Source organism: Acanthochromis polyacanthus, chromosome 2, assembly GCF_021347895.1.
Source record: "Acanthochromis polyacanthus isolate Apoly-LR-REF ecotype Palm Island chromosome 2, KAUST_Apoly_ChrSc, whole genome shotgun sequence".
Lineage (NCBI taxonomy): Eukaryota > Metazoa > Chordata > Actinopteri > Pomacentridae > Acanthochromis > Acanthochromis polyacanthus.
This window is the reverse complement of record NC_067114.1, coordinates 11147024-11158255: the sequence shown is the minus strand read 5'-3', so window position 1 is coordinate 11158255 and position 11232 is coordinate 11147024. Positions and strand designations below refer to the sequence as shown.

The 11232-nt window shown below is 38.9% G+C and overlaps 1 protein-coding gene across 1 annotated transcript in view; it reads left to right on the top strand.

Annotated features, from left to right (window-relative positions):
* The first annotated feature begins 5 nt into the window (after positions 1–5).
* mrvi1 (murine retrovirus integration site 1 homolog) overlaps positions 6–11232 on the top strand; it is a 35091-nt gene continuing 23864 nt past the window's right edge. The window contains exons 1-18 of the mRNA XM_051941113.1: positions 6–622; positions 1037–1120; positions 1231–1347; positions 1432–1612; positions 2152–2210; positions 2295–2355; positions 2447–2605; positions 4431–4548; positions 4635–4685; positions 4765–4842; positions 4927–4983; positions 5070–5129; positions 5355–5410; positions 6115–6202; positions 6292–6423; positions 6512–6597; positions 6835–7558; positions 8212–8356. Coding sequence (XP_051797073.1) covers positions 1102–1120; positions 1231–1347; positions 1432–1612; positions 2152–2210; positions 2295–2355; positions 2447–2605; positions 4431–4548; positions 4635–4685; positions 4765–4842; positions 4927–4983; positions 5070–5129; positions 5355–5410; positions 6115–6202; positions 6292–6423; positions 6512–6597; positions 6835–7558; positions 8212–8356 — 2191 coding nt within the window. The 5' untranslated portion in view covers positions 6–622; positions 1037–1101. The remainder of the gene's footprint in view (positions 623–1036; positions 1121–1230; positions 1348–1431; positions 1613–2151; positions 2211–2294; positions 2356–2446; positions 2606–4430; positions 4549–4634; positions 4686–4764; positions 4843–4926; positions 4984–5069; positions 5130–5354; positions 5411–6114; positions 6203–6291; positions 6424–6511; positions 6598–6834; positions 7559–8211; positions 8357–11232) is intronic.

Sequence of the window (11232 nt, the reverse complement as noted above, 5' to 3'; positions counted from 1 at the left end):
GTTCCTCAAGACGCTCCGATGGAAACGCGGATTTCAACTGAGCAGTAACTAAAAATAATAATAATAATTGCACGAAAAATGAGCTCAATTGATTCGTTACTGAGTTTTCAAACAGTTTATGTGGATTTGGTGTCAATTGGCTTACAAATGAAACATGTAAATGTCGATAATTTTGAAAGACCGATTAATTTCAGTTGCAATGATAGGATTTCATGGAATGGGAGTAATTTATTTACGAAACTCACTGGAGAATGTAATTTATTCCATATAGTTGCAGAACTAAACGTTCAAAATGTGTGAAAAATGCTTGTCAGACTGTTCATTTGATGTGTTAAAATGGTGAATTTAAAGTGGTGCAGCCTTGTAACAGACCTCTGCAGGGCAGGATTTTGGCAGAAATGTCAGGAGGTGGGAGAGGATGGGTGTGGAAGGAGGGAGAGGGCTGCTGGGGGATGTCAGCTGGTTTTGATGTGAAGCAGTGAAAACAGGCGTAAGAGCATCTTGAAGACTTCATGGAGCATCACAGTGAACTAAAAAGACCAGATAAAGAATGAAAATGAAAAACCCAACTCAACGTTTTACAAAATATATTTCTTTTCAGAAGCACTGCCTGGACTGAGAAGTAAGCATTTAATTTTCTAACCTGTTTTTGCATATTTTAACAGAAAGGCTACAGTATGAAATTGTAGAAGTGGAATTAGCTACTTTGTGGTCTTCCTATAAAACATTTTAGTCTTATAACACATAATTTGTGTCTGAGAGCTTATTTTAACCTTACATTTTCTTTTTTTATAGAATAAAAGTAAGATGATTTGTCATATTTAACCATTTGACCAGATTACCCTGCATACATGTAATCATTCACAACAGCCAGATCTTGCAAGGAGTTATTAAAATCATAAAATTTTAACTTTGCATGTGAGTTATTGCTTGATTTCAAATAGTGGTTGAGTGTTATCTGTATGTCTATTATGAATTTTTGACCTCTATGCTTGATATACAGATGTCAATATGTATTTGTTGTTTCAAATACCAGGTCATGTAGGACTATGACAGTCCATCAGCACATTTCTTCTTGAGATTTCAAGAGAAACAAACACGATGTCTGACAGCAACGATGGTGAGTGTTGCAGTTTAGTTTTTGGCAAAACAATTATACCTAGTGTCTTGTCTTTGTTTTCCTCTTGTGTATGAATGTGAACTGACTTTTTTCCATCTCTGCATGTGAAGTGTGGGAATCAGCCAGCGGGACGAGGGATGTGCTTGAAGACAACAAAGACACAAGTGGATTCTCTGAACATGAACTCATTGACATTATGTATAGTGCATGTAACACCAGCAGCACAGGTACGCAGACAGAGTGTGCATGATTTCAGCAAACTAAAATGACACGATGAAACTTTAAATCTTTTGCTTCTTTCTCATCTCCAGGAGAGGTGCTGGCCTCCACCATCATACAGTACCTGCAGACCATGACTGCTCAGAGCCCTCAGCAGGATCGACTGGCTGCCCTGCGACAGCTGCTGGACCCCGACTGTCAGGACCCACATGTGAGCAGAGAGACTTTCCACTCCACCATGAGGGAGTGGATCGCCCAGTGCAGCCAGGACAGGTGACGCTTAAAGATGTCAGGCATACAGCTTCATATTAAATGAGATATACAGCTACAGATTTAACTGTCCAACAATGTATTGAAATGATTTCCTCACTGACACCATTAAATATTGCTTGCATATAAATTCACCATTAAAAGTGGCACAGCAGCACCTTCACGTTTGGTGCTTTTGCTTGTGATATTTACATGCTTTTACTTTAATGCAGAACTTTGTATTTTTACTGCTACTTACTGTCTCTAAAACAGCTCAGTATTTCTCCACTACTGCTCTCGAAGCAGCAACAAGAGTATCAATGTAGATTATCTCCATAAATGAAGGCAAGAAGTGAAGCTGGCCTGCCAGAACCTCACTCCTGTGAATTTCGAATTAATTACATTTTTTGTCTTGATTCAATGCACAAAATTTCAATTTTACAAACCCAGTGGGATGTGTCCAGTTAAACTATTTCCAAATTGTGTTGTTGATTAAATACTTTATTCCTTTGCATTTTCAATGAGCTGTGGCAACTAACTTGCTCCCGTCTCTTGTGTTTAAGCACTGATGTGGACGGCAGTCATGTATCTTGGCCAGACTCTTCTCAAGTGCCTGTAAATGGTACACTGATCCTGTTTTGTTCAGACTTCTAAGAAACATCTTGATGAGATAAAAGGTGCTTCACTAAACTTAATTTCCTCTCAGGGTTGGATTTATCGTCTTCTCAAAGCAAAGCGACTCCATCAGAAGGCCTCCAGTGTTCCTGGTTAGTTATTTCACTCCTTGATTTACTACTTACGTTTGTCTCCTGCAGTCAGTTTGTTGTCATACTTCGGTAACTGTTTGTTTGGATTCAGTGATGGAAAGGACCTGTCAGGCACAGTGGCTGAACTGAAGCATGCACACCGCAAGCTGAGTGAGCAGAACAGCAGCCTGCTGAGGACCGTGGCTCAGTGTGAAGATGTAAACCTGCAGCTCACTCTGGAGATCACTGAGCTGAGAGCAAAGCTGGTCAGGTGAAGGATTAACTACTTTCTTCTTCATTCAACTCCAGTCTCAGTACACAGGATTACGCTGTAATTCCTTACAAAAGCTCATTATTATCTCACTGTCTTCATTGTTTCTTATATCACCTCAGTGGTATAAGATTATAACACAACAGTGATATAAGAAATTGTATTTGTAGTAGTATTTTGTTAACATGAAATACAAATAGTATTCTGTAACAACACATTTAAAATTAATTTAAAAGGAAACGGGGTGAACAAAAGCCAGCACCAAACATTAAACATCCTGCATTTGTTCAAGCTGGTAAACCCAAGATCACAGAGAGGAGGAGATAAGTAAGGTGAAAGGGCTGTTTATTGATGGACACGTAATAGGAAGCATGGAATCAATTGGACAAGGGGAAAAGGTCGAAGAGGAGGAAGGTTGTTAGCTGGGAAAGTGAGACTAGAGTTCATTCAGGTAGCTAGAAATCTGAGGCTGAGGCAAGCAGATAGAGACGAGCTTAGCTGATGAGGGAGGCAGACGATGCAGGAAGTTTGGAGATACTGAGGCACAGAGAAACAGGTACAAACCCAACAGCTACACTGATAGAGCAGTACGAGAAATAAAGACGCTAGAAAGGTGACAGAGTCTACAGTCTAGATGCAAAAGTGGCAGCGCTGAGTATTTCCAGAGGTCTTGTTTATGAAGCTGCATGCAGCTGTTGGAGCTCTGCTCTGACTCCAGCGCACCTACATCCACTCAGAAAAAGGCACAAGGGAAGGAGTAAAAAAACATTAGAAACACAAGGGAGGAGATGGAGAAACAACCAATGCTGTGACAACATGCTTGATATAGGCACAGTGTAAATGATTTATTAAACTCATTTATCAGGTGATGCATCTTTATGTCACTACTGATGCATCTTTTAGCTGCTTGTAGCCACAGCTAACAAGAACATAAGCAGAGTGAGTGTAAACACATGTTCAAAGCTAGTCTATGAAAACAAACATTGGCTGTACACCATATCCTCAGTGTCAGCAGATTAAAAAATAAATGTAACGGAATTATGAATTGACTTGAGGGAAAGCATAAGTTCAGCCAAACAGGCTATTTCAAAGGTGGTAAAATACAACTATGACACCAAACAGGCCCATTTTCTACTGTTGCGCCTCAGAGCTCAGAGAAAACTGTACCCACACACATCACAGAATAACGGCAAAATCGCAAAATCAATAAAATCTGCATTTCTACTCAATGTTTAGTTTTACAAAAACAAAGAGGAAAAAAACATATAGCACAAGTCACAAATGAATGAATTAATGAGATCTCTGCTTAGCCGTACATCACTTCTTTTGTGCCTGAATTTTAAGGTTTACATTTACAGTACATGTGTCTCATGTCCCACTAATACAGAACTGCATTTCATGCTAATTAGATTGCTGGAGTTTTTGAAAGTTAAATATTTGCCACTTAATCAACCTTTTCTGGACCTGTGATACTGTAGGAATCCTTTAAGACCCTTAACATGGATAAACATTTGTTGCATTTTGTTAATTGTCTGATTTATTATATTGGTTCCTCTTTGTTAGTATTCATTTACTCATTGCGTTTATCATGCATACTTAACACCATGCATTAAATTCTACAAGTGTAGTGTAGAGACATTGTTTTATCATAGAAAACTCTCATATCTCTGATAATGTGGCTTCACTGTTTCTTTTCCATTAGTGAATTAGTTAAACACGGATTGAAATGTTTGTTTTTACCTTTTTGCCACTTTAGATTTGAATAGAGATCTGCCCTTTTGACAGCATCAAGAAGCTTTGATATTTTTATTTTTCATGTGTGCAGCGCTCAGCGGTCAGCAGTGAGAGCCAGAAGCCTGACAGAAGAGCTGGAGGAGACACGTCGGACATTTAAAGAGGCCCAGGAGAGAGCGAGTCGCACACAGAGCAGCTGCAACAAACTGGTACATCAAACACTCAGCAGTCTGCAAATGAAGCTTCCTTCTAAGTTTGATTTGTTTTTATCATGTAAATGTTTTTTGGTCTTCAGAGCAATGAGGTTGAATGTCTGAAGGTTCATATTAGGAGGCTTGAGGACAAGGTAAAGTAGATCTTTAAAATAAGTTCAAATGTGACTGCTTTCCTTATCATGTGATAAAGTTTATCTAGTGTCCACACAGAATGAAAAACTCACCTTTGAGAGGACGTGTTCTGAAGACAGTCTCAACAAACTGAGGAAGGTCAACGCTGAGTTGAGGGTACGAACAGACCAATGACGCACTGTTGTGTTTCTTTATATGTTATGAGTTCACACTGAGAGTTAAACATCTGCATGTTCACAGGCTGAACTTGAGGAAACCCTGGTTCTGTTAACGCTGAGAGACAGAGATATCACAAAGGTCAGTTTATCGTGGTCATGAGGGGAATTATCAGTTCACATTGTTTGTTTTGTGTTTTAACTTTTGTTTTAAACATCCCTGTGTAGAAAGACATTCTTATGGACAAGATGAAGAACTCTCATGTGGAGAATCACAAACTGATTGAGGTATGTTTGCCGCTCAATCACGAATCAAAGAAAATCAACTTGAAACGTGAAGGAAGCTTTACTAATATATTTGGTAGTATATTTTATTCCTAGTTTTTCATTGTGAAACCTAGAAGGGTTGTTACTTCATGTTCATTTGTGAAAGGAAACCAATTTGAAGAGCCATACATTAGTATGAGGCAATTCGAAGATTACTCTAATTTCCAGCATTTTCCGATGTTTCAGGGTCTGCAGTCAGAGCTGACAAGGCTTCAGGAACATTCCCACCAAGTTCTTTTGAGGTATTTTCACTTAGTGGTGCATTTGTCAAGTGGAACATAGAACTAAGTGCTGCTGCTTCTTAAAAAAAACTTCTCCTTGATCTGGATTTTACCGAATTTCTGCATTACTTTAGATAAAATCATCTGCTGCAACTATCTTTCTGTGTACTAATCAGAAACTTAGTTGATCTTTACTCTCTGTTCATCTTTTTCTGTCAAAAGGGCATGACATTTAATGCTAAATTACAGTAGTTTAGCAATTAGTCTGAGTCATGATAGGCACAGATGCAGTAATGTAGCATTACATTTCCATGAAGTTGAGGGACTCATGATAGATGCCATCCTAAACTTTACAGAGAGCAGCAACAGCTGGAGGAAAAAAGTGGGAAAATGTCGATAAAATGGATGTTGGCATTCTTCTGTTGCTGTTATGTGTAATATTCTTCTTTTTCAGGTATCAAAATGTTCAAAATCTGTTATAAAGATAAAAAATAAACATAGTTCAAACATGAACTCATTCTTGTGTGGACAAAAATATAATACAAACAATAATACAGATGGTTATTCTTAACTAAAATGACAAAAATGATATAAAAACACATTGATTCTATACGGATCATTTTTGACCAACTTATGGAAGAGTGTAGGGTCCAATCACGGGTGTTTCTAAAGGTTAATATTAATCATAATAATGATAATGTTTTACTTCTTCTGAATTCTTACAGGTATGACAGTCACTGTATCAGTCCTCAGGGTCTCTACAGTCCTCCAAACCACCGCTCTCTGCAGAGCGAGATGCAGGATATGCAGCAGGTAGATATTGTTTACTGTCTCAGGTTATCTTGTCACGGTTCTGGTGATGTGTTTCATGTTGTGAGTGTAACTTCTGTCCTTGTCTGTAGCAGCATCACAGAGGCCTGGAAGACATAAGCCTCCCATCCCTCCACACACACAGTGAAGATATTCAGAGCATCATCCACAGGATCAAGAGCGCAGAAAGAGCTCATCTTTTGCACAATAAATATCCTGAGAGGGTGAGGAGGAGTGAATACAGCACATGACAGTAATTGCATGGAATACGTGTATGAATCTTATTTGTCTTGTGTCATACTTCTCATCCAGGATTCTGCTCCTGTGGAAATGCAGGAGAGGCCTTTTCCTCACCTCCAGCAGCAACAGGCAAGCATCAAGCAGCAGCTTGTCAATGTGTATGTGAGTTTTTTACCTCTCTTTCTCCTGTTATGGTAACAGACTGGATATGGTTGATGTTAGTCTCAGTTCTGAGAAGCGAAGCTAATAAAAAGAGTGTCTGGCATCTCCATTATGCAACCCACAAGACTTACTATCTTCTGTGTAAGACTAAGTGCAGTTTTAGTGCCCCTTGGTAACTACAGACATAACAGTGTATAAGGAAGATGTTTATAAAGCTGTGGTGGTGGTTTCAGGCTTCAGGAGCTTGAGCTGCACAAGTGTGTGTGGGAGGAGAAAGGGGAGAAGGTGGAGGAGCGCTGGAGAGCCCGGGAGCAAAAGCAAAGCCAGACTGGGAGCCAGAGTCAGATCCAGGAGGCCAAGAAGGTGGCCGTGGTGAACTGGTGGAAAGCCCGCAGCGTAGAGGGCGCTAAGGCGCGGACGAAAGAAACCAAATCCAACCAGGAGCTCTCAGAGACACAAGCAAAGCTCCAGCAGGCAGAGCAGACCATCACTGATATGAGGGAGCAGGTCTGCAACCTGCAAGCCTCTCTCAGATCCGCACAGGAGTGTGCTGAAGGAAAACACACCAGCAGAGTGCTTCTTATTGACAAGGCAAGCAACACCGAGAGAACAGAAGAGGACAGAAGTGTGGAGAAGGTCGTGAAGGATCAGAGGGATGCAGCAGTGGCCACGGATCCTGTGGAGATCTCAGGTGGAGCTGCTGCAGAGCAGGAACAAACACAGCTTCAGGTGACCACCAAAGGCCTTCTGTCCACCCTCAGACGGATGGAGACGATGGTCAACAGCGCTCTGGAGACCGCCGAGCTGGTGAGGGAGAGCGAGCAGAGAGTGAGCCAGGTGAGGGAGAGGATGGAGAGCATCACTCAGAGGGTGGAAGAAGCTCTGGTCCGAGCAGCCGACACCGATCAGCAGCTGAACACTCTGGAAGCCAAAATCACAGATACGACTTCAACTCAGGTTCGTAACAGTTTAGCTGTATCTTTGTTTAACTATAATCCACAGAAAATCACATGAAAATATAAATTTTAGAAAAGCAACAGCAAATTACAGAAACATGTGGCTCAAACGGAAAAGCTTTATTTCTATGTGTGTCCGAATGAATCCAGTAAGAATTTTTCAAACGCATAAACCACAAAAGTTTACAGCGACATCTGCATTTTGTATGTTTTTATAATCAAGGATTAATTGTGTTTTGTAGAGAAAAGAAGTACAAAATTCCATGAATTGCAAAACCTAAAAAAGGTGTGTGAGTCAATGTTGAAATTACAAACGTACAAAATACATTTTGACAATATTCAATAGTAAATCTTTTTTGTTTGTTTGTTTTTTGGGCACCAGAAAGACAATCTCTGTATGGGCTTTATGTTTATTTTCATGAGCAGAAGTTGTAAAGATATGTTGATGATGAATATATTTGTTGTGGAAATTTTCATCCACCCCAGGATAAACAATGTCTTGTTGGCAATATCCTACACTGCTCATGTGTCTTATGTACAGATATAGTCTTATATCTTGCCACTGATATTACTTGTACAACTAGTAACATTAGTAAAACTAGTAGTAATGTTGTAATGTTGTACTAAATCTGTTCTCTTTGTACTTTCCTGAAGCCCCTAGCACTCAGTCTGCCAGCTGATCCTGGATCAGACTCCACCAGTTTTGTGTCTGAGCCTGAAGAGTCGGACGGAGCAGAGCGTCCTCCTCCATCTCCTCCAATCCCAGAAGTCAGCGATCCTCCACAGCTACCCATGAATGGTATGGTTACCGCACCACAGAAATACGCCTTCAGAGTTATGGCGGTTACAGGGGGTGCACAGTGAGACACAGATGAATTAAAGTTACTTCCTTTTCTGATGGAAATCCCTGAGGATGCCTGAAAATAGACTGCATATTTACATCGCACACAACAGCTGATACAGAGAGACGGAAGAGAGAATAAGCTTTTAGGGAGGCTATGTTTTCTATCAGAGGGGGCCGTGGGGAAAAGTGGGGAGATCAGAATGATTTTATGTAAACACAATGAGGGTCATATTTTTGGAGGCATGCATCACTTTAATACTTTGAGCTTTTTAAAGCAAAGTTGCTGTTCTTGTGAGTTATGTTCCATGTTCTCAGCACCTGTGGTTCAGCCTGTTTTATCAACATTTGATTTGTCCTTAAAGACTTAAATAAAGATGCAGAGAAACTATAATCTGCAATTTACAAAGTAGCAGCACAAGCTTTTAGTTGCGTTAAAGCAGGATAACTGAAATGTGAGAGAAAGAATATGGATTTTTAGGGACTGGAAAAAATTGCAGCACATTTATTGTTCATCTTATTTAGAAATTCTTACTTGCTTTCTTGCAGAAAGTTAGTTTAGAATCTGGTAAGCTTCATGTCAATACAGGAAATTCAAAGCTGCAGTCAGTTTTTATGCTAAACTAAGCTACCTGCCCTCGTATTCCAGCATCAGATGCACCAAAAGACTGAAATCTGTATTCTCAGCCATCAACAATAAGCAATTTTCCTGCTCACGTGCAGGAAAGCTGATAGATCTGCACTATAAAAAGTGACGTTTCTCACTTTATCACATATTTTCAGTATAAATAATGCCACAATAATTCTTTTTGGCCAAAGGATGATTCCTTCTGTTCCACCTCTTCAGGAAAGGTCACTCTTTTCAACCCCTAGAAAGAGAGCCAGTGGCTCAAAGGGCCCAGTTTTATATTCAATTGTTTATTTCTGATGTAGAGGAGGATTTGGAGCTTGTTGAGGTTGCTGAGAACCCGTGGGTGGCCTCAGAGGGGGGAATTTACATCTTAAAGGAGCTGACAGTAGTTTTCTAGATGTGCAGTTGTTTGTTTTATGGCCTTCTGTCTAAAGTTTACATTGTCCAGTGCCATGCTGGTGCATCCACACGTCCAAAAGCTGCTGTAGGATGAACAGTAAATGTTTGTTATATAGTTACACTGCAAAAAATGTTTTACGGCGAAAAACTGTCAAACCATGACAGTAAAATCTGTAAACTCTAAAACAGTTTGATGCAGTTTATATAACACTGAGTTGCTGTAAGTTGGTTAATCAGGAGAAAAGTGTGTTTTATAGATTGTCTTTTCTCTTGGAAAAAGTACATTTCCCCACTCCTGCACAGTTTTTAATAGAAAAATGCTGTGATATGTTTAACAATACTGTAATTTTTGCATTTAATTCTCAAAAGAATACAGTTTTTCCCAGTTAAACATATGTATTACTGGTAATGGAATCATGCTGCAATATTTATAACTAGTAACATGGCAATCTCTGTATTTATTGCATGTAAAAAATACAGTTTGTTACCGGTCAAACTGATATACTGTTGTGTGAATAACAGACATATGTTTTTTTAACTCTAAAATCAACAATATCAATACATTTCTTTACCGTAAATGGAGAAAATGTTTTACTGTAATTTTACGGTAGCATTCTGACAACCACAGCTGCCGGAATTTTACTGTAAAAACAACAACCTTTTTTTTTACAGTGTACATTTAGTGTAGTTTAATGTCCATCGATCTGGAATGTGGAAGGTTTCATCTTCCACATAGTGAATTGTAGTTTATTTTATTTGTTTATAATGGGCAGCACATAATAATCAATAAAACAGTAAGTACAACAACATCAAAACACAAAGAAGCTCTTCTTAAACACATATATACAGTAAAGTAAAATCCTATTAATAAAATAAATACATATGACAAAGCATCCTGAAAGATTAAAAAAGTTTAACAATGCAAGTAAACATACAGGACTCACGTACAGTCACATAAACAAGTCTACAGCCATGCTAAAGGCTTATTGCAGCTATAATTACACTACTTTCTAATATCAGTATGCTAATAAATAGGATAAGATAAGATAAACTTTATTGATCCCACAGTGGGGAAAGTTCACCGTTACAGCAGCTCCAAAAGTATAAAGGCAGTACAAGAATAAATAAGAAAAAACACAGTGCAAAAAATGCAGAGAACATTATATACAGATGATACAATGTAGAAGACTATAAGAGGATGAGGTATCAGTTACTGCACACAGTAGGTGGAATGTGTGTGTAAACTGGGGGAAAAAGAAAGAAATGTAAAAACTACCAGGCTGATTTTCATGAACCTTGATGGAGAGGGGGATCATGGGTAAAGGAATAATCCATTTAATTTTGGTGTGTACCCGGTTTGTGGTACAATAATGCATCGTAGAAGAGTGGACTTTTAGTTCAGTAAAATTTCAATTAAAAAGTGCAAATATTACACTTCTGGTAGCATGAAAGGAGAACTATTCTGCCTACTGTTTCAATCATGGTTGTCATGATAAAGAACCACGATCTTCTGTACAAATATTCATAGTAATAACAGCGGGTGAACTGACTGACCACAATGAAGCAAATCCTAAAAATAAATGTTGACATTTTATGTCTATCAGTGCTTCAGTGGTGCTTTTGTATTTGGTGATGCCATCTAAAGCACAACTCCACCTCCATTAAGGCGTTAATAAAACTATTCTACATTCCTTCCACTGCCTTCCTCACACTAATAAAACATTGATATGAGATATTAAATCAACTTTAGTCTTACCACTGTAACATCGCAAAGAGATAAAACTTGCTTTTAGGTTTTATGTTG